Here is a 21,728-nt window from a genome sequence, read left to right on the forward strand (position 1 = left end):
TCGGGTAAGTCTGACAATATAGAATTAATTAACTGCAATACTCACTTAACATCAGACCTACTCATTTCACTGCAGCTTACAGAAACTCGTCGCTCCGTCGCATAGCGCATAGACACTCGACACGGCCTCGCAGGACAGACTCAGTACTCGGCCTTCGTCTCTCCATTTCAATATTTCAACCCATGTATAAGTCTACGCAGGCCTGTCGTCATTGATTGCTGTTAATACCACTAATAGGTCAAAGGACAGGCACTCATTCTACGATCTTCTCTTGCATTGCACGAACTGCGGCCTGCCCGATTACCTGCGGCACAACGCTGAGGCTAAATGGCAGGTTCCGTGATATCCCGAACAATGGGTGCGTATTGTCGTCTTCTTCAGGAGCGAGATAACGACGAGCCGAACACCTCGAGGAGGACTCGTGCGCGCCGCGGCCAGGGCCATCGCCGAGAAGCGACGGGTTGCTATGTTACTTATCGCGGGGTTTCCATATTAGGCAGGGCGGGCAGCGCCTCACGCCCTAATACGCCAATTCTGGCGGGCCCGTGCGGATCACGGGAGTCAGGCTCTCGCGCGTATATAACCACGCCCGCCCGCATTGGCGATATGCCTTCGCGTACCCTTCCTTTATCCATGAATCCACAGCAAGCCTGGAATGAGTGGGATGAAACTCACAGGTACCAGACACAGCAAGACACTCAACCACGGCCCGGATACGCGCCCACTCCTCAATATTATCAGCCTGCTGCAGAGATCCAGCTCCAAGAGCGTTCAACAAATAGTTTCCGGTTCGATAATATCACGCCAGCGCACTTCCGCCAAGATCAACAACCGCAACTGCTAGTTGAGAGCGTAAGAGATGCATCTGCGGGGGCGGGGCCCGTTCGCACGGCACGTCGATCTGCGCAGGCGTACGGTACGCATCCGTACCAGCGTCCTCAGTCCGCAGCGCCGCTGCGCACCGGCACCGCAGCCAGACTGTCCCCAGTGCACGAGCGTGAGTCACAGAGTCCGATGCGCCCTCCCGCCCTGCCTGCGCGCACCATGCCCAGCAGCAGCAGAGCCGCGTTGCCCGCGAGTACCCCCGCTGTATCGTTAGGCTGCCCCGCCGCCAACGTCTGGCGGGAGCGACTACTACTGAGCACGCTTCCCGGCGCCGAGGCGCCGAGCCTGAGGTGCGTCCCAGATTGCCCGTGCCCCAGCCCTCCTCACACCCGAGGACCCTCCCTTCGCCCCCGAAGCTTCGATCGCCCCGGCACCTCAGCCGCATCAACGCCCACCGTCACGCCCGCGCACCACGCCCAAGGCCTGCCCGCCGTCCCCGCGCACGCGCACGCGAACATGCCGCGCTACAACATCCGCGCGGACGTGCACTTCGACGCGGCGCGCGGCCTGCTCATCGCGATGCTCGAGCTGCCGGGCGTGCGCAAGACCGACGTGCGCATCTCGCTCGCGCAGTGCCCGCACTCGCGCATGAAGGTGCTCGCGGTCGCCGGCGTCGCGTTCCCCTCGCACTTCATCTCCGACAGCGCGCACGGCGGCGCGCTGCACGCCGTCCGCGAGCGCAAGTGCGGCGCGTTCGGGCGCTGCCTCCCCGTGCCCCCCGAGACCAAGGTGCGCGTGCCCGCCCGCCCGCCGCGTCTACTGACGGACGTGCCTTTGTCTTTGTCTGTCCCCCTCGTCGCCCCGTGTCCCGGCTCTCAAACAGGCCGAAAACCTGCACGTCTCCATGGAAGAAGGCATCCTCACTCTGAGAGTTTTCTGTGGTCCTCCCGCACAGGCGGTGCAGGCGCAGTCGATACCCATCCCGTGAACATGTCAGTCAGCCACCGCCGTTGTGTGCTTCAAGTCCACATCAAAAGGTTGCACGTTTCGCAACAGCTCTGAATTACAAGTACAACGCATTCGCTCTGAAGAATCCCCCTCAAGTCGCTCTCCCACCTGCTTTCGACTCGCAACAAAATGTATCATATACCGTCTCGTCCCAGTTCCCCGCGTCGCTGAACATGTACGTTAGATATTTACCTACTAGTACTACTGTAGTGGTATCCTGCGCCCTTATTTCTTGGCCACGGCTCCTGTTCTCATGGATCATTTACCTTACTGAACGCTCGCGCTTGGCCAGCCCGTAGATACTCGTACGTCATACGTAGCTTGATTGCCGCAATGCACACTGCTGAATTAATAACACCGAGCCGTAACCTTCAAGCGCTTTCGGCGAGTAGTCGTGGATTTGTCGCTGTTCGAAGAGGAGATGAGATCCTCGTCGCCTTTCTCCTTTGTTCTTGCTCGCGAGATTTAAGCAGCAAGCGGCAGTTTCGTATGCACCTATCAATAATCTCGACCTGGTAGTACTTGCGAAGACTATGAGCTCACGCGCACAGCTCAATTCAAGTTGATTAGACTAGCCCAAGAACTCTACATATTCAAAAATGCGACTACTATCCTACGAATATCAGCGATAAATAGATACATACAAAGACTCTACAGATCAGAACGAGGACGACGAATCTCCACAGTAACATACAGACAGGGCGGCCCTAGTGGCTCGTGTGGACGGGCACCGGGTGGCGCACCGCCCGCCGACATGATTTTTCTAGTTCGACGAGCATATCGTTCACGCGGTCCCGCGCCTCCTCGAGCGCGTTGGTAAGCTCTTCGTCCTCGAGCTTGCCGCCGCTGCCGTATTCAAACGCTGGCGAGCCCAACGACGTGCGCAGCGCCATGTGCAGCGCTGCGTTTCTCTGCGAGGGCGATGGCGGCGGCGAGAGTATGAACGCGACCGACGTCGCGCACGCGGGGAACGACGAGGGGAAGATGCGTCGGTAGATGATCGTCGCGCTCAGCAGCGCCCGGATCTCCGCCTCGTCCGTGCTCGCGAGGTCGTGCATGTCCTCGCAGTCCACGTCCTCGTCCCGCCCGCCCGCGCCCGTCGGCGACGGAGGCAGCAGCACGTCTTCGTGCGTGAAGAAACCCGTGTGCCAGATGCGCTCGAGAAGCACCGCAAGCTCCGCCGTGCGCCCGCCAATCGACTTGCCGGCCTCGACGGTCTCCCTGCGCTCGTGCTCCTCGCACAAGTCCTTCTCGGCGTCGTAGATGTATGCGTCGCTGTCGCCCACACAATCGCCGGACGCCGCGGCGCGGACTTCATCGCGCACAACGGTACGGACGAAGAGTGCTGCCGCGTGCTTACGCAGACGAGCCCGGATGAGGATCGCAGCAAGGACGCCCAGCGGAGTGCGCTTCTCGCACGCGGCACAGCGTCCTTTGCGCTCCGTCTCGTGCCAGCGCTGCCACTTCGCAAGCCACTCGGCTGCGTCGTCGACGCTCATATTGTCGAGTACAATCTTCTCGTATGGACGGATGACTTCGGGCTTGCGAGCAGCCTCCCAGAGTGCGGCGGCTTTCGTGGTGGACACGGGGCGCATGATAAGCGCAAGCGTTGCCAAGTCCTTCGTCTGCGCGGCAAAGGTCGAAATATGCCAGGACATGCACCAGTAGGTCTGCAGCCGAGTGGCTTTGCCGACTTGATCTGGATGGGAATGTTACTTTGCACATAACAGATCACTCGATACGACTTACCATTGAAGGCAACCAGCTCGCCCAATCGCACCCACGCTCTTTGCTCGAGCTGGTTCAACTCGATTCCACGATCAACGCGCCCCGCCTTGATCACGCCCTGCATCAATCCCACAAAGCCGTCCATCACACCCAGAGCCCTGCGCAGCTTGACAGCCTCGTCGGCCGAGCCACGGTGCGCAGGGTCGAGCGCATCCACAAGCGAGTCCATCAGCGCGGCCTGGTGGTGCGCCCGTGGCTTGACAATCCGTGCGCCATCCGCAAGTGCGTGTGGGTCCGGCATCGAAGACGGCATGCATGTCGCGCGTGCCCGCGCGAGAAACTGCGACAGAGCGGTGCGGCCCCTGAAACGCCGAAGAGTGCCAGAGAGCCACGGAACGAGGACGTAGAAAAACACGAGCGTGGACACCAATAGATGCGCTGCCTGCACAGCCTCGTACCATCCAAATGCGCCAATATCAAACGAGGACGCCGGCACGACGGGCGGTGCCTCCGAGTGCGGCGGTACATGTGGAGTGAGGACCTGCCCATGATGCGCATGCGGGTGCGCAGGGTAAGCTTGGGAGCGTGACGATGCAAGCGGGGAGTTGAAGACAGAGAAGAATGCGAACACCGCAAGCAGATACTGCTGCGCGGGCGCCTGTTGCGCGTTGTTGTCTGACTGAGTCTGCACAAGGTTGTCCTGCATCTGCGTGTCCACTGGGAAAATTGGTGGTGCAGTCGCCGGTGCAGGCTGTGCGGGTGCTGCAGGCGCCAATGGTGTTGGTGCAGCTGAGACAGGCGGGAGAGGTACCTTGCGTGGCCGTCCACGCTTCCTCTTCTCCGGTGCAACACCAGAAACTGGCAATACAGCAGACTGGGGCATGGCCGCAGGCTTTGACGGCTTCTCCTTCTTGACCGGCTTTGCGACCTTCGGCTTCTTGCGTGCACGGCCGTCCTCGCCGTCCTCCCCATCACTGTCTTCACCGTCCCCGTCTTCGTCGTCGCTCGCTGCAGCTGCCCCTTCTTCCTGGAGCTCGTCCTTCTCCTCTCCTCCGAAGCGCTCCCGCCATTCGCGCTCCCACTCCTTGAGCAGTGCCGGGCCGCCGACGAGACCGGACACAAGTGACTTGAGCCCGTCCTGCTCTCGCTTGAGGCGCGCTTCACGCTTCTTGAGCACCCTGGAAGGCCATGAGGATTGATCCAGTCGGACAAAAATTGATCTCTTACTTGATGTACTCAGCCGCCTTGCCTAGCACATTCGCCTTACTCATCTTTCTGGCAACTTTCACACCGTCGACGAAACCCCTGGAATCGACCACGTCTCCGTAAGGGTTCTCCTGGGCATTCACCTTGGCCTCCAGTACTCGAAGCGCAGGGACCGCCTGCTTCAGACCGGTTATCCGGGCGTTCAGGTTTGTGCGATACCGACGCTCAATCGTTGTATGGCTGGTCTTGGGACGGCCGATCACAGACTGCACGGGAGGCGGCGTAGAACCTTCTGAAGACCCCTCACTCTTAGGCGAGGAGGCAAACTCCGAGGTGGGAGGCGTCTTCGGGCTGTTCTTGATCATCACCGCGGGACTGGGACGAGGAAGACGGGGGATCGGAAGCTTGGCCTGGCCGCCTGCATAGCAGAGCGCTGTAAGAAATCAGCGCGAAACAATTGCGTAGGATTGCAACATACCAGCGGCGGCCATTTGCTGCACCTGCGCACTCACAGGCACGGCCCATGTAACACCAGCCATTTGCCTGACCTTGTCCGCCAGCTCCTGCGCAGGATCACTAAGGCAACTGTCGCTTGGCGGCGAGCTGCTGACAGAAGCTGGCTCAGAAACGGGGGAGAGCGAGGCGGCAGATACAGACGAGGAGGACGAGGAGGTGACACTCAAGCGTCGACCAGTATCAGGTTGGATATGGGACTGCGGCATCCAACTCATGTCGTCTGACGTAGGATAGACCAAGTCCGCAGACATGTCGGCCTGCGGAGGCATGAGGAACGAGGTGCCATCTGGCAAAGACAGAGTATTTGTGTCAAAGATTGAATCGAAATGCAGCGAATTCGGGTCGATCGCCATGTTCTGGTCAAAGTCAAGGTCCATGGGCAGGGAGAAATTGAAGTCCCCGAAGTCAAGCTTCCCATTCGCGTTGCCACCGTTCGCCCATGTAGAAAGGCTCCCGAGATCTGGAGGAGTATTCACTTGCGATCCATCTGGAGAGCCAGACGCATCGACGTTCTGGCCGTGGTTTGAGATGGCCTGCAGCAGGAGCTCGAGGGACTCGTCAGCGTTAAGCTGGAATGGCTCCGACTTGGGCGACGGCGTGCTCGCCGACGAGCTGCTGCTCGACAGCGGGGGTGTAGACATTGTGGAGGAGCAGACGAAGAGGGGTCTGTCGTCGGACGACGGGATATGAGCGACCGCGCCCCATAACATCAGACCACTTTCTATTTACCATAAAAGGCAAGTCCCAGGACGCCGTCGATGCGGAGCGGGAATTGTGGCGTGATGCAGACGCTTACTCGCTGCGTCCATACCATGCACTGCGCCCCTGACAGTTTAGGGGCTAAACCGGATCGCGTAAGTCTGTCGAATCAGTAAAGGTAGGGGCGCGAGGTATAAGTATGCGTAGGGCGTATCACGTGTGGATGGACAGGGGAGGAGGTAACATACGAAGTGGCAGAAGGAGTGCGAGATACGACCGAGGACGTCAAACGTCCCGATCGTCGATGTCAGAATCCGACAGACAGTCCAGTGTCAACTTCTCGAATAATGCAGAATTTGACACATAGATGTTTCCGCGTACTCGGAGCTCGCACAGTTTGCGGATACAGCTCTTTGTGTGGCGAACCACAAGCGTTTCTGTCAAACAAGCCCGCAGTGGGTCGCCCGCGCCACGCCTTAGACTTCGGATCATATCTCGATTAGACTGCGGCGACTGGGAGGCGTCCACTTGGTCGCCCGGCACAAGATGACCCATCCATGCATGATGACTAGACATTGATATATCCGCGGCCTGCGCAGATGTAAGGAAACACGTACTCTGCTCTTAGGAGACTAGCCGTGATGCAACCTCATCCCCAACAAGAGTAGCACATCAGAGATGGAAAAAAAACTCACTCGGCGCGCGACACTCGACGGCGCCACCCTTTCGTGAGTGGGTGTCCGGGGGCAAGAATAGAATGGCATATATAACACATTCGACAGGTATGACACAAGCCCAACAAGAACGCGGAATGACGTAGAGCAGTCCTTGCGAAGAGCGATCGATCAGCACGACTTGAAATGGAAATATACCTTCTAAAACGGTAAATGAGACAGGATGAAGCGACACAGCCAGCATCGTGCCTGGTCTCACGACTGACCGTATAGGCCTCAGAAGACATTGCATACCAATCGAGGGCACATAATTCAATATGTACACGGGCACCCGTCATGCATGAATGAATTACTAGTAGGGTGCGCTGCGTGGGCCACTAGATTACTGGTGCGGTGCAGACAACCACACTAGACGCAGACGACGCAGCAGAAGCCTGGAAAACGCTGACGCACTATAGAAGTGGACTATGCTTCATGCAGTGCGACTTCTGCAGCCTATTTTGCCTTTGGAACCACTATATCCGTGGAAGCGCCCCACTGCGATCATGTTGTGGAACAAATAAAATAGCGCGGCCTTGGATCCTGGACCATGTGCATGAATGACAACATTGATCAATACAGACTCTATATGAAAGACAGTGATACACGACGGAGAAGAGACACGTATAGATACAAAACTAATATTGCACACAGACAAGCTTTCGTGCCACGCCCACGCCACCTTACACAACTTCGACGAAATTGGCAGGGAAGATACCTTCTCTACCCTCGAGCTTGCCTCGCCACCATGTGTTCACGTCGTGGCTCTTCTCGGTGACCGTGATAACCTGGCCTTTCTTGAAGGACAAATCGCCGGGCTAGAAGCGAAGTCCTGTCAGCGTTCATCCACCAGCAAACGCACGGATGTCGTAAGGCGGCTCTCATGCACAAGCCAAGAGCGCTAGGTGCGCTCTGCCTCCGTCGACAAACTCGGGACACCGGGCAAACCACCCACCTGCACGGCGTCAAAATTGTACAGCGCAATGGCGCGCGCTACACCTTCGTGCGGCAAGAGTGGCCTCGTCAACTCAGCCTTGGGCGTCAGCCTCGGCGGCGGTCCACTCGAGTTCAATTTTACCGGCGGCTTTCCACCGTAGTCCAGCGTGTTCAAATCGTCATCCATCGATGCAAACGGATCACGATCCGCGCCCGGCGAGGGCGGTGCGTAAGCGCTGTATGCTCGCCGATGACTAGTCGCATCCGACCCCCTGAGACTCGACTGTGCAGCCTTCACCGGGGACCCGACCGGTAGTCCACTATAGAGGTCACCGCTTGCCATTCCTATCTTCCCGGTGCCGTCTATAGAGCTGAGTCGTGGATGCCGCCGCAGTTGCTCGTCAGTAACAAAGTCCGATTTAAACTTCGTGTCGAAATAGCCCGTAGCTGGGTTCAGTGCGCGAGTCAACCGAGGTGAGGGGCGGTCCTCCCACGCGCGACGTGCCGACGACGGCGGCATCACTTCAGGAGGATCTACAGGGACAGGAGCGCGATTCGGATCGTGGAACTCGTCCTCAAAGTATGATCCCGCCGGCTTGCGCTTCCCCCAGCTCGCCGGCGGGAAACCGAAACTGCTTGAACGGGATTTCGACTTCTTGGTCTTTGACAGCGAGTCTGGCCTGTCACCGCCGAAAGCATACGATGGACTCGAGGCTGCTGAAGAGCGCGACGAGCCGAATTCGTCGCGGGGACTTTCCGTACCGTCAAAGGCATACTGGCCATTGTGCTGCGAGCGGAAATCTTGTATCCATGGGCGATTGCCCGGCATTCCCGTACATGCTTCCAGAGTCTTAATTAAGGGCTGCGCCCATTCCGGTGACGGAACGGCTCCGCTAAGCAATTGCTTAACAGACACGTCACCGTGGTAGGCTTGTGCATTTGCATCTTGACGCTCGACAATCACAGAGCCCTCGATTGAAACACCGCCGAATAGGCCTCTTGTTTTTGAGTAGCTGTACCTGCGTGGGAATTAGTACATAGCTAAAATCAATCTGGATATGACATACATAGCAGCCACCTTTCCACTTGTGTTGAGGGAACCAATCGCCTCTCCATTCCTGCCAAGGGGTCCGACAGCAATGCTTAGGTTGCCACCAAGGGTCAGCGATCCGGCAGACATGAAAGATTTCTGCCACATAGAGAATTAGTATGTACTCGCCATGAGGTTACGCCTGAGAACGCGTATGCGAGCACTCCCAGTCGCGGAGAAGGTCTGCTTCGACTCGTGCTCAAGGTCGCTTGAAAGTCCGAATATGATCAGAAAACGTGGCTCTGACCATCTCTGGCACTGCGAAGATCTCTTCTACAGTCGCCGCCTTACGCCTACTTGCCAAGGCGACGAAAATAGTGGGAGCACATCTGACCTCGCGCTGCGCAGCCAGGGGCGCGGACGTGGTACGATAAAGGACATTATACTCACCACTGCCTGATTTGAACAATCAGTACAACAATAGTGCGGAAGCGGCGGACCACTCACGGAACGAGAATTCAAGACCACGAGAAAGTCAGTCATCTCCGCTCCTGCCTGCCCACCGACACCCAGACCAGCCGTGCCAATCGCACTTGGCGCGGACCATGCTAAAACATTGTTATTGGACTGTTCGCAAGAAGGTAAATCTGCTACTTACTCCCGTCCTCAAGCCTTGCAATGACTACTCCGGTCCCTGCTCTTGCGGAGAACAGGAAGCCAGCTTTGAATATTGTGAATATGGCAAAGCCTTTTGCATTGTGGAGTACGCTACGAGGGATGATCTTGGTTCGTCTGTGAGCATGCGGACCATGCAGGGTGTTGGTCGACATACCCCATCGAGGCCGTTGTTTCCGCTGTCCACAAACGACTTGACTGCATTCGTATGAGGACGCTAGGCTAGAGAGTACCAGAGAAAGCCGTGAGCTCACAGATGTTAGCTGCCTTTGAGCATTCCTTTGGCAAAGGCTGCGGTAGAGGTGTATTGAGCTTCATGAAGGTTCGAGACAAAGATGAAATTCAATTTCCGAGCGTAGGTTGCCCCTCGCTCATGACATCCAGAGCATGGTCACATGCAAGTTAGGGGCGGAAACAAACGTAAATTACAGTGGGGGGATTACATCACGGAGAGGAGTCGCCGGCGCAGCAAACCTCTTCCAGTCAGAGCGCCCGGCGCCACCGGATTTCAGCACCCGACGAATCGGAGTTCCTCTCTGCGCCACTCACGCTCAAAACTTGCTCGTCGCGCTTGTTGGTTTTTGTGCCAACACCTTATCACCTCATTCCATGTCGCTCACGGGAAGGAGGCCATTTGTCTATCGGCGCAGAGAGATTTAGCTCCGCCTTCGCTAGCAGCTCTAGGCTTTGCAAATGCAAACGCAATGATGGTCTTCTAGATAGTAGTGAGAGCTACATCGTCTATTGTAATTCGTGCTGTCCTTGCGCAATAAATGTTCCATTGGCTACCTCTATACTGATGCAAGTGACTGCAATATATATTTCGTCCCAAGCGAAAGATTCTATTGTGACTACAAGCAAGTCAATATTGCTATTGGGAGCGGTATGCCAAAGGATTCGGCTGCATTTCTCATTGCGCTTACTGTGGTTTTGCATCTGACCACAGATGCGAAGAACGTTCGTTGCACAGCTGCACAGCGTCTCGCTCATACAGACGCGTACGTCTTTCAATAGACTTATAGTCACAGTGAAAGCGCTATGGGACCCCTGTCGATGTTTTACTCTCTGGCGCATATGCCAATCGTTAGGTCAATTACTTTTCTCAGTCTGCATATGCGGCTCGCCGCAGCCGACACAGACCACACTTGCGACTGTCAGTGGGAAAGTGATAAGGTGATGTAAGACTGTGCTTCGGTGGATCTCAGTAATCTGAGCATGGTTCGATACAGAAAGGCGAGAACACCGGTCTTCGAGTGATATGGTGATTGGCAGAGCCCGCGAGCTGTTGCCCTGGCTTGAGTCTGCGGGGGAAGTGAAGTTTATCGGCCTCTTCCTGACATAACAAGCTGAATGTGTGGCTACCTCGAAAATACAGCCACAGCAGCGCAACATGCTGATGCGTTTTTCCGAAGGACTACTGTCACGACGGGTAGGATATGTAAGCGCTGTTTGGTCTTGGAGCTGATGAAGAAGCGCTATTTTTGCTTCAGGTTTACCTGACCATATCAAGTCCTGGCATATCCAAGGTGCAAATGTATGCATCTGTGACAGTCTAGCGTCGAAACCTTGACGCGTTTGCCTTGTTCAGGCATACTATTGTGCACCGCCGATGAGTGAGTCACCTTCCATGTCTCCTGATTATAAGATTCAATTGCGTGGTATCATTTTGTGTGATTCAACACATTTCACAGGTTCTAGAGCAATCAGAGTATCGTCATTGCTTTGGCAGCCGCCTGTCACTGTGGCTCTTCTCCCGAGAACATGCCTGGAATTCCAGGCTCCGGCGGTGAGTAGCAAGCCTTCATCCATGAACGAAGCATATGGGGTTAGAGGACCATCAGACAAACGCCGTAGATTGATAGCCGAGAAGAGAACGCTCATCAATCTCGATTGGTTGAGATTGTGCAAATGGGCGTATGTATCTGGACGCCTCAGCTGGATAGGAAGTTTACAGCGTCAATAGGACACGCCAACGTGCGTTTATGAGACAAATTTTAAGAGGGTAACAAGCCGCGGCGCAGTCAGTGAAAATGGCCAGCCTAGACAGTGGGTAACGTAGAGTTCTTGCCATGAAAGTAGACCCCGCTTCGACTTCCGGACCTGCGCAGAATAGGCTCGCCATTGCATCCGCACGCGGATCCGTATCCGAACGAGGACATGGGACACCACACGGGGCTGCTCGCGAGTCTCGTAACAACCTTCCGTGCGCTTCTCCGATGAAAGTTTTACGGGCGGCCATGATCTCTCTGGGGCCGCGAGTGTTCCGGAACGGCAACATGAGATACATCCTATCTGCAGATATCCATTAGAATCGCCCATGCCCGCATTTTGCCTGGTGAACCTCTTCCTCTGTTGAAACGCCGCAGATACGCTACCCCAGCACAGTCTGCCGTACACTTCCGTGCCTCAGCGCAGTACAAACCCGCCGAGCATATGTCTCATCTGGGATCTACTGCGACTTCGATGACGGTCACCCGGATCGTAAGCTCCGATGACCGGTCTAATATACATGCCTGTGAGTGCGTACTTATATGGTTTGGACCACGAGCGTCTGTAACCTTTTATCCATCTCTCTGTGCAGGCATGTCCATATATGCATTATCAAAGGATCGCAGCAAGCAAGCCGCGGGATAAAAGGGATGGGCCGATAACGCGACCATTCACTCTCGTACTGTACAATCATGTCCCTCTCGAACTCCTTCAAGAACATTGTCGTCGTTGGCGCCGGTATGTGGCTCATTCATCGCTAATCCGTCCGTTACCCACACGACACCAGGAGTGGCAGGTCTTACCACTGCGCTCTTGATACAGGAGAAAGGTGGCTATGAGGTAACAGTCGTCGCTGAAACACTCCCTAGCGATCCCAAGACGGTCAAGTACACCAGCCATTGGGCAGTATGTTCATTGTATGTTATACTGGAGAGAGAGAAAATGCCTGACCGGTGGTCTCAATTTCCAGGGAGCATACCATGTCATCTACAGAGGTTCTGACGAGAGAGAACGAAGTGCGTGTCAATATTATGTATCTAACCGTTCTCTCATCTGCTCTCTTGCAGAGATCCAGAACGACACGTTCAAGGTCATGTGGAATCTGTCTGCACCGGGAGGGGAAGCCGAAGGGTGCTTCCGTCGCCTCAAAACGATGGAGTACTACTATGACAAACTGGAGGTGAACGCTGACGAGATGCCTGGTGTACGCCCTTGCGGTTCATGCGAAGTCTACAGACTTATCAGTCGCCTTTCCAGTTTCAAGAAATTCCTGAACATGCGCTTGCACCAGGAACCAAGTGCGGCTACTCCTTCGACACCTACGTTATTGACCCTCCGGTATACCTCAATTACCTCATGTCTCGCTTCATCGCACATGGAGGCACCGTTATCCGCGGGGCAGTCCAACATGTCAACCAGATCGTTGAAGGGGGAGCATTTATTTATTCTCGTGGGCGTGCTTCGCCGGCACCCGTTGATGCCGTTGTGATATGTGCTGGTCTGGGTGCTCGCACCCTGGGCGGGGTTGAAGACAAGGATGTCTTTCCCAGCAGAGGCCAGGTCGTAATGATTCGAGCGCCTTGGATTACCAAGGCTATGCGGGCAAGTGATTATGGAGGGACTGTTTGGACATATATAATCCCGCGAAGGAACGGCGACGTACGTCCTTTACTGCTTAATCTGTTCATACAACTCATCAATGCTGTCTTACAGGTCGCCCTTGGAGGGACTAAGGTAGCCAACGATTGGTGAGCAGAATTATGAGTGGCTCGCTCAGGAAGTAATACAGAATTCTACTCTTGCAGGTATCCAGTGGCTCGACCGGAGACAACGGAGGATATCCTTCGCCGTTGCCTCGCTCTTTGCCCGGACCTCGCTCCACCCGAGGTGCGGGCTCAACGTGAACCAACAGTCGACGACATCCGTCCCCTTATTTTCGAGGTCGGTTGTGGGTTGAGGCCGTCCAGGACCGGGGGAATCAGACTAGGCGTGGAGTCGGTCGATACGGACCGCGGTAACGGGAAGATTCCGATGGTATTCAATTACGGGTACGTCCGCTGCAATAACTTCACATACGAACAATATTTACAACGGTCACATTCATAGACACTCTGGGAGTGGGTACGAGTGCTCCTGGGGATCAGCGTCGATCGCCTTTACTTTATTAGAGGAAGCATTGGCTAAGACATCGTCAGGTAGGGCTCCCAGTAAGCTTTAATGAAGCGGAAACCACCATTTAATGGTCACAGTTTGACTAAAGTGTATTCAGACACCGTTGGTCGTTAGTAACGTAGCTTGCTATGTTACAGAGGCATGTACACCGAACCACCATTTTTGCAAACATCTGTCTGATCCGAAGTCGACACGCCCCACGAAATGACGACCCGCGAGCAAAAGCGGCAACCACAACGGGTCGTCTTCCCACATCTTATCGTATGGTATGGGAGCCAAGGACCCTGCCTCGCCAAGCTCTGCTGATGAATGAAGCTTCGGCACAGCTCGGCTAGCGCACGCAGAGAGTTCAACTGTATTGTCAATGGCAAACCACTGAGGCCGCATCTCTTCTGATCTGATAGCAGCTGTCAGCCAACCGCTACACGCGCACACCACCTGAACCACATACTCTGTGACAACGCCGCTATATGTCTCAGCGTAAAAGATTTCGATGTGTGCAGCTTCATTTGAGTCCGCACTCATAAAGAATAAAGTGCCACGGTGCTCGAGCGGTGCGGTAATACCAGCTTCTTCCTATTGCATGAGTCAGACGACGCCCGTTTCGTCATTGCGATAGGCTGACACTAACCTGGAGTTCACGAACAGCAGCCGCGTCGGCCGTCTCCCCTGGGTCTATCTTGCCGCCGAACCCATTGAACCTGGGATTTCCGCTTGAGTCCGAAGCTAGAAGACTGGTACGCCGATAACCTACAAGTCTTTGCCAAAGCCTCGTTTCTTATACCCGAGCAACAGCTGTATTCTCGTGCGTCAGTAAAATAAAGGACAGGTAACGGGTTTCCCATGTCTGATAAGCTAGCATAACCCTACCTTGTCACCTTTCCTGATGAACGCGTTGGTATATAGCTTCATTTTGTCATACTGCATCCACTCTGCTGAGCCACCTGTAGCCGCTTCCTCGAAAGGTACGGAAGCTGATAGACCTGGTGGAAGTTGAGCGGAGTTCATGATTGGGGTGCGCATCAGCTAGAAGGTCTAGTTTGTATTCAGACTATCTCCGTGTAAACACGAGCTGGTTGCGACGCGCCAAACGCGCGCACGTGCATGTCATGTGAGCGCGCTTCCCTGAACGTCGCCTTAATTTGGCCGTGCGGGTACACACGATATTGGGGTCTTTCATACGGCAGTGCAATGCATATGTGATCATCAAGGTCCGCTGCGAGAGATCAGCACACCGTTGTTCTGTGGACAGTGACCGAAATGACTATTTATAGTGCACCGGAACACCAAGTGACCGGACAATACCCGTACGTACAAACTACGTATGAGCTACTTCGCGTCATCTGAGATGTCCGAGTCCTCCTTCTCACCTGCAACCTTTGTATCTTTTGTACAGGCACTCGCAGGCGGCGCCCTGCCCTTCATCGGGCGCTTGATGCGCGCAAAGATGCCCACCTCAGAGTCACGAATAAAATTGATGGTGACCATGGGCCAGGACGGATGCGAGGGGATCGTGTCGTAGAACTCTGGTGCGAGTGCCCGTAGCGCGGGCAGACGCGTCCACGGAACTGAAGGGAAGTCGTGGTGTTCATTGTGGTATCCCACCTGCAAGAAGTAATTACAAATTAGCAAGTTTGGGTTATGTCGATGCGGAGTAGACTGACGTTGTAAGCGAGGACATTCAGTGGTCCATAGTAAGAGTACGTCTCTTGATATAGACCATCCCAAACATAGTGCTCTGCGATGAAGTGACCAGCCAATGGGTGAAGGCTTCCCGCGAAGAAGCTGGACGCGAGCAGGTATATGAAAGGGCGGACACCACAAGTCTTGACGAGAACATAGTCAAAGACAAGCTGCACGATGAGGTTGGCGATGTGCCACTGCGTGAGTTGTTGCGTGCGCACAAATCCGGGACGCAGGGCGTAGAAAAATATTTGGAATGTACTATAAGATCTCTCAGTCGGTGATCTATCTCGGATGTGATAAAAACACGTACGCAAAGAATACTTTCCCTAATACGTTATTCAGACATAACAGCTCTAGCTTGGTAGGGAGATCAGTATCTATGCCGTCTTCTCCCAAATACTTGTGGTGCTCTAGGTGGTATCTCTGCCGCACACTCGATTCGTCAGCTATGTTTCATTGATTTTGCGGGGAAAGCTACCTTGAAGGCCGCACAATATGGAACGCCGATAGGTATGTTAGCGAACATAGCCAATGCCTTATTAGCCTTAATGCCTTTGAAACCGAGGTTGTGCGTGATTTCGTGAATGGCGAGGAACAAGTTATGGTTGGCAGAGCCCCCGATGACATACACACAGAATAAGAACAATGGCGACAAGATTTTGGTGTTCCGTAGGAGGTATGCAACGAGTAGCTGAAGCGAGACTACTCCGAGCACAACGTACTTGGTGAGAGGCTCATGGCCCATAAGTTTGGTTACCTGAGACGAAACCGCGCGCATAAGCGTGACTGTCGGCAGTGAACATGAAAGGAACCAGGAGATTGCAAGTCTAGTCAATATAGTACACGTCATTTGACGTGCGCGGTTCAACAGCAGCATTTGAGGTTGGGCCTAACGCGCAAAACAGCTCACGAGTGGTGACGACATGCTGCGCCTGAAAGTTCCACTTTATCCTGCCGCGTCACGGGTACGCGGTCAGTCCAGAACATATAGCTCACCTCCGGGTGCGCCTTCAAGATAGCCATACGCCTGCTGCGGTGAGGTTCCTCGGTCATGATCCATAAGAAATCGGACGGGTCTTGCGGGGGAGCGATGTGGGATTTGCCGTCGTCTTGAGCGGTAGGAGAGGCAACGACAGTCCGCCGAGGAGACCTGCCCTCAGACAGAGACTCAGCACCGCCATAGTAGCTGAAGTCTTGAGATGAAGGTTCAGGACGCGCAGTCTAGACGCGACGGATTGTATGCGCACCGACCGGAATGTCCACAACCTTCGTTTTGGCGTCAGACATGAGTTCCCCTCTAGTCGCGCAGCATCTACCGCGTGAAGGTCGTGGTGGTGGTAGGGAAAAAGAAAGCGTGCTCGTTCCACACTGAGAGAGTCCTGAGAGATCCCAAGGCGCCCGTTGATGCTGTTACCGTTCCAGGTCGGGCACGACGGCGCCCGGAACGGTCTATTTGTACCTATTGTCCAAAGGCCTCCGATTCTAACAACGGCAAACAACCCTTCTCAATACTCTGTCATTTGTAATTTGCGCCGTGTTTCGCCAGAAGTTTGTTCAGCTAAGGCACCACGTGCATTCTCTTAGGCATCACAGGTTAACTTCGGCGAATTTCCACCATTTTGAGAACTATCTGGCCGCGATAGTTCGGAGAAAGTGAGTCTGCAAACATTGATTTACAAACGTATGTAGCATCTTGTACGTAGGACCCCTTCGACTCCTGGCAATTATCCTCGAGAATCAAGAACCTTTGATGATTGGTCACCCATCTGTCTTTGAACTTGATAGATCAGACTCAATTTGATAAAACGTACTAGGCGCGACATACAACGCCTTTCACGCCCATGGATCCACGCAATCGTGGTCAAAACCCTGCTGTATATGACGACCGCCAACCTGGTCTACCCAACGTAGCCCGCAAGTCAGCCAATGCACCCAGAGCGCCCGCACGCAAGGTCGCATTGGGACCTGGCGCAGCTCCAGTTCAGAGAGTTCCCTCTGGTCATGGTGCGCCAAATGCGCATCGGAGTCGAGGCATTGCGACAAAAACTATGTCCCGGCAAGTGAATGCTCAACGAGACGCTCGCCCCGTGGCAGATCAACATGTGCGAGCGCACTCACCGCCGCGCCTGGTATCGCGAAAGCGCGCATACGTTGACCAAGGTAGGAACGCGCAAGCACAGTTCACTTTTACTGCCCCGCTTCCCTCTCGCCTTCAACGGCCTACGAAAACCACGTCGCTACGACCTTGGTGGTTCACGGAAGACGAACACTCTAATATCCTAGGAATCAGGCGGCGCCGCGATCAGAACGATGTGGGAGGGCGACAGCCACCTCGTATGATGGCCATGTCAGCGGGAGGCTCAAGGCGCGCGCAAGCGCGAGCTCGGAGTCCGGCACTCTTGGTCCGGCAAAACGGACATGCAATTCCGATGCCTCGTAGAGGAGGGTTTATTGTGGGCCCTGGTGGTGTGTTGCACAAGCTAACAGACAGCGACGATGACGATGAGTGAGCTACTGAAAAGGCATGATTGTCCTATGTACCTATTTCTGATGTGCGAGCATAGAGACCCGTCTGCCGCATCCAGGAATATACGCACGCATCGCACGCAGCTTGCCACAAAAGCAGCGATAAAGGGCGGGTTACAATTTGGTTCAGACTCAAACCGCACGTCAAGATATCACAGATTGAGGGCCAATGATGATGACGACGAGTGAGCTACTGGAATGGCATGATTGTCCTATGTATTTATTTCTGACGTGTGAACATAGAGACCCGTCTGTCGCATCCAGGAATATACGTACGCATCGCACGCAGCTTGCCACAAAAGCAGCGAGAAAGACCAATGAACCAATGCATTCCGATTCAGACCGCACGTCAAGATCTCGCAGCTCGAGGGCCAATGCTGAGGACGTCGAGGAGCTGATGACGGCTCTCGACTTACTCACACTAGGTACTACCCGCTTAAAGGACTATCACCAATTGCCATTCCTCCTCAGGAACTTGCGGAAAGGGTTCAGACATCGGTGTCAGTTGGCTCACATACCCGTAGCACCAAAGACCCTGCCTCCCGCGCCCGTCAGTGTGCTGTACAGGTATCAACTGAATAGCGATAGCAGTACGGACGACACAGACCAGGAGGAAAGTTATGAGAAGCGAGAAGGCAGGATGCTCGATTGGCGATGCCCCCTCTGCCAATTGCATTCTCCTTTCGATACACGCGAGATGCTCAACTTCCACCTATGTTGTGATCACAGCGAAGTCAAGGTGATTTGGTCAGAAATCAAAAGCCGTCGTGTATGCTTTCATAATTGACTGGCTGCCGGTTGTGTCCTTGACTCCATGTGACAGATATCTACTTGGCGCATCACGCTTACAATTCCCGAGTTAGATGATGAGTTATCGGAGGAGGAAGAGACGACAGAGGAGGAATCGTCGGACGACGAAGAAGTGCATGAGACACAGTCCGTAACTCCATGCATGCTCAGCCACTCGTATTGAAACGCGATTTCAGTGAGAAGCTGCAGCCTGCACCCTTGGCTCATCCGGAGCCCGTCAGCTCGCACAACCGCCCTTCGTCAGCTCGTGGCGCAGGCCCCGATCACGCGAGCGGTCAAACGCTGTGGGAGATGAGCCGTGAGGTGGAACAGCGTATCGCCTCAATGCATCAGCGTCTCTCTGACCCGACGCTTCTCTCTGACTCGGAAGACAACGACACGCCTGAAGCGACGCACCCCCCGCCTGAGCCCATGGTATTAGTCCGGGTCGAAGAAGAGGAACCTCGCATACCAATCTCGGAGCCAGCTGCGCTTCCCCGTGCTCCCCAACCGATCTCTGCTGCCCCTCCCGAGCCGGTCCTGATTTTCAAAAAGTTCCGCGCATTTTCACCTACACCGTCTCACACCGCATCCGCTGGAGCCCGAACACGTTCAACTACTACACAAACACGCTCCTCTCGGGGGCTCCGTGAGGGTCGCTATCCTACGCCACCGCCACCCTCTGATCCTTTAGGCCCAGCTGCCCAACCCCCTTTTCTACCTACAGAACCAGCCGCGGACGGGGAACTATACTATTCATGTCGATTAGGTGGACCTCGCATCTTTGACCTCTTGAACACGTTGCCTTTAGACCGCTTCGGTGTGATGGCGTGGGCAATCACCGACAGGGAGGAAGACCTCTTCGAGCTGGACGATGTACGCGACGAAGATAAGGTGATCCTGGCGCTATGGAACAGATGGATAATGCTCAACAGGTCAGCGTTCCTCATTCTATGTCTCTACCTGGTGCTGAAAGACCTTCATACTGAAACAGACGTGAGTTCAGACTGAATGACTACTGCAAAGGTGTCATCGACTTTGTCGACGAGTATTGGTTCATGATCCATCGTGCGGCAGGCTGGGATGCCCTTCGTGCTTTTCTATTAGTGAGCACTCGCACGTAGTCCTCGCTAGCTTTCTGCTTACGTCTCGCAAGGTACTTGCTGCGAACAAGTTTCTCGATGCACCGGAAGTAGCCAGGATTCTCAAGCATTACGAAACTCACACAGGGATGGATTATTGGTACCAGGACGACGACGACGACGACGACGACCTCGATGATGCCTCTGCGGCATAGTATGTACACCTACCAACATCCGCATCCACAAATTATGTTCGGAATCCAGGCTTTACTCCCTCGTTGGCCATGGTTCGTTCAGAATGTGCAGTAATGGTGAATGTCTTTTCGAGACTACCTAGCATGTTGATGCCATTTTCGCAGTATTTACGGCAGATCCCGCGAATTACCCGCAGTATATAATATTCAAGCACGCGGAGGTAAATCCAGTCCGTGCAGTTGCTAGTCAGTTGGTCCCTCGTTTGTCTCTACACTCTACACTTGCAAGGCCTACGACTATCTATAAATCACAATGCAGGCGAATGATTCACCTGCATTACTCCTGACAGGGATACTGTGGGCGATGCCCTGAGTTCTTGCTACCTCTAACAGTCGTTTTATATGATCGTAGCAATGGTTTCCGCACGGGTGGACTCGATATTGGTCCTTCAGTCAACTCTCTGTCTATGGATTTACGAGACATGCTGATTGTGAACTTTTGACTTGGCATCAGATGTGAAGCGCGACCTCAGGCATGACTTCCTCGACCAGGAACGCTTTCAAGATGATGACATAACACCGTTGCGCGCCGCATTTGCAGAGGTTTCACCGTCGCATTCCACCTCAGATCTCGCTGGAGGAGGAACTATGGGCTGCGCGACGTCACGCGAACTCGCGGGTTGCGAATCCATAATCCTGCTACACCACTGTATCTTGTGCGACGGCTTCGTTGCTGGTAAGATGGTCTACGAGCCCTGAGATCCTGAGACCTCGTACGCATGAGATGACCTTGGGTTGTCTAACACATGCTGATCAACTTGAGGCATATAGCAACATCGAAGGTAACGGTATTTCGCAAAAGCATGTCAAGAGGTCCGTCTCAAAGTTGTGAATGAGCACCTCAGGCGTTTTGTTTGGAACATCCGGGTACCCATGTTGGTTTGTGTATGCTATTCATTTTATAACCCCTGCGGGTGATTATGAGTGCGATGACAATGCTCATATGCCCTCCTTGAGAAGACATTCGAGTATCTTGCCAGCTGTCACGCTATCTGATCTCTCAAGCCATCGCCTTTCCTTGGAACTCATTTTCAAGATGCAAGCCGAAGTACGCGGGGCGCGCTCCAGCATAAGCACAACTATGCAAGCAAAACTGACATTTTTGCTTAGACTGTTTCACGACACAAAATCTACTTCAAAGTACAAATTCGATGTGATGCATACGTGGCTACCATTGCAAGATCACTAGGTAAATGTCACGCAACCGTTCTATGCTTGATGTCTAAACGATCGTTCGTCATCGCTGGGGACGGGACTGTCAGCGCAACGCGACATTGGCTGTACTTGACTGCGGCTCACCACCGAATGTAAGGGAAGCTGTGAGAAGATCCGGCAGTGAGTACGGTCCCGATGGCAACGTGAATGGATCCTCACAGATTTCGTCTTCAGGAGTAGTTGAAAGACAACCCAACGGAGACTGTGGAGTTATCCGGGCTAGCGGCTAGCATGAAGCAAGGTTAGCAACAGTTGGTATTGGCGCAGAACCATTATATTGACTCAGGACTGCAGAAGCAATGGGGGCGCCAGCTAGAACATCTTCATTTAGCGGCTGCAGAAAGTTTGGAGCGCGCATAGTACTTACTGGGCTCAGGCTGAGGGAGGGCAGAAGCGGCCACCAGCAAGGACGCCCAGGCAGCGAAAACCACGGTGAGGTACTTGAACTGCATGATGATATGGGTTGGGGGATACGATGAGAGACTAAGCAGGGTAGAAAGTTCAGCTCACTGACGATCCCTCACAGCTATCTACCGCCGCTTTTATACCTTCAAAGTGTGGTCTGCTTTGTCCCACCACATCTGAGGTCCATACCATGCATACGATCATGTACTGCATAGAACAGTGTCTCTCCTGCGTTGACGGCTTGAGCCACTGGCCTCAAGTAAGGGAAGATGAC

General features: G+C 54.3%; 7 protein-coding genes across 7 annotated transcripts; 3 read left to right on the forward strand and 4 right to left on the reverse strand.

Annotated features, from left to right (window-relative positions):
* Positions 1-633: 633 nt before the first annotated feature.
* POSPLADRAFT_1138773 (hypothetical protein) lies at positions 634-2,107 on the forward strand (the record flags this gene model as incomplete). Its single annotated transcript, XM_024484949.1, has 5 exons — positions 634-997; positions 1,100-1,175; positions 1,242-1,614; positions 1,863-2,008; positions 2,044-2,107. The coding sequence occupies 5 exons, from the start codon at positions 634-636 to the stop codon at positions 2,105-2,107; spliced, it is 1,023 nt and encodes a 340-aa protein (XP_024340502.1).
* Positions 2,108-2,540: 433 nt separating this feature from the next.
* POSPLADRAFT_1055788 (hypothetical protein) lies at positions 2,541-5,924 on the reverse strand (the record flags this gene model as incomplete). The annotated part of the gene is made up of 4 exons (XM_024480685.1): positions 2,541-3,532; positions 3,583-4,739; positions 4,789-5,200; positions 5,246-5,924. The coding sequence occupies 4 exons, from the start codon at positions 5,922-5,924 to the stop codon at positions 2,541-2,543; spliced, it is 3,240 nt and encodes a 1,079-aa protein (XP_024340503.1).
* Positions 5,925-7,378: 1,454 nt separating this feature from the next.
* POSPLADRAFT_1139527 (hypothetical protein) lies at positions 7,379-9,654 on the reverse strand (the record flags this gene model as incomplete). The annotated part of the gene is made up of 10 exons (XM_024485050.1): positions 7,379-7,513; positions 7,651-7,779; positions 7,930-8,118; positions 8,176-8,338; positions 8,408-8,650; positions 8,699-8,820; positions 9,169-9,269; positions 9,320-9,443; positions 9,494-9,534; positions 9,591-9,654. The coding sequence occupies 10 exons, from the start codon at positions 9,652-9,654 to the stop codon at positions 7,379-7,381; spliced, it is 1,311 nt and encodes a 436-aa protein (XP_024340504.1).
* Positions 9,655-12,017: 2,363 nt separating this feature from the next.
* On the forward strand, positions 12,018-14,215 carry POSPLADRAFT_1045933 (hypothetical protein; the record flags this gene model as incomplete). Its single annotated transcript, XM_024478902.1, has 6 exons — positions 12,018-12,063; positions 12,122-12,207; positions 12,233-12,341; positions 12,393-12,529; positions 12,583-12,798; positions 14,117-14,215. 6 exons carry the CDS (start codon positions 12,018-12,020, stop codon positions 14,213-14,215), a joined length of 693 nt encoding a protein of 230 aa, XP_024340505.1.
* Positions 14,216-14,744: 529 nt separating this feature from the next.
* Positions 14,745-16,567, reverse strand: POSPLADRAFT_1039614 (hypothetical protein). Its single transcript, XM_024477572.1, has 7 exons — positions 16,431-16,567; positions 16,180-16,376; positions 15,662-15,940; positions 15,494-15,606; positions 15,402-15,441; positions 15,162-15,350; positions 14,745-15,102 (listed from the first exon to the last, which is right to left on the reverse strand). The coding sequence occupies exons 1-7, from the start codon at positions 16,468-16,470 to the stop codon at positions 14,827-14,829; spliced, it is 1,134 nt and encodes a 377-aa protein (XP_024340506.1). The 5' UTR covers positions 16,471-16,567; the 3' UTR covers positions 14,745-14,826.
* A 457-nt stretch (positions 16,568-17,024) lies between these two features.
* Positions 17,025-19,795, forward strand: POSPLADRAFT_1045935 (hypothetical protein; the record flags this gene model as incomplete). The annotated part of the gene is made up of 9 exons (XM_024478903.1): positions 17,025-17,689; positions 17,748-17,894; positions 18,135-18,209; positions 18,301-18,448; positions 18,533-18,645; positions 18,696-19,433; positions 19,493-19,494; positions 19,525-19,604; positions 19,655-19,795. The coding sequence occupies 9 exons, from the start codon at positions 17,025-17,027 to the stop codon at positions 19,793-19,795; spliced, it is 2,109 nt and encodes a 702-aa protein (XP_024340507.1).
* A 978-nt stretch (positions 19,796-20,773) lies between these two features.
* On the reverse strand, positions 20,774-21,501 carry POSPLADRAFT_1033238 (hypothetical protein; the record flags this gene model as incomplete). The annotated part of the gene is made up of 3 exons (XM_024476919.1): positions 20,774-20,913; positions 21,134-21,268; positions 21,417-21,501. The coding sequence occupies 3 exons, from the start codon at positions 21,499-21,501 to the stop codon at positions 20,774-20,776; spliced, it is 360 nt and encodes a 119-aa protein (XP_024340508.1).
* Positions 21,502-21,728: the final 227 nt, after the last annotated feature.

The sequence above is a fragment of the Postia placenta genome, assembly GCF_002117355.1.
Source record: "Postia placenta MAD-698-R-SB12 unplaced genomic scaffold POSPLAscaffold_5, whole genome shotgun sequence".
In the NCBI taxonomy this organism is placed as follows: Eukaryota; Fungi; Basidiomycota; class Agaricomycetes; order Polyporales; family Adustoporiaceae; genus Rhodonia; species Rhodonia placenta.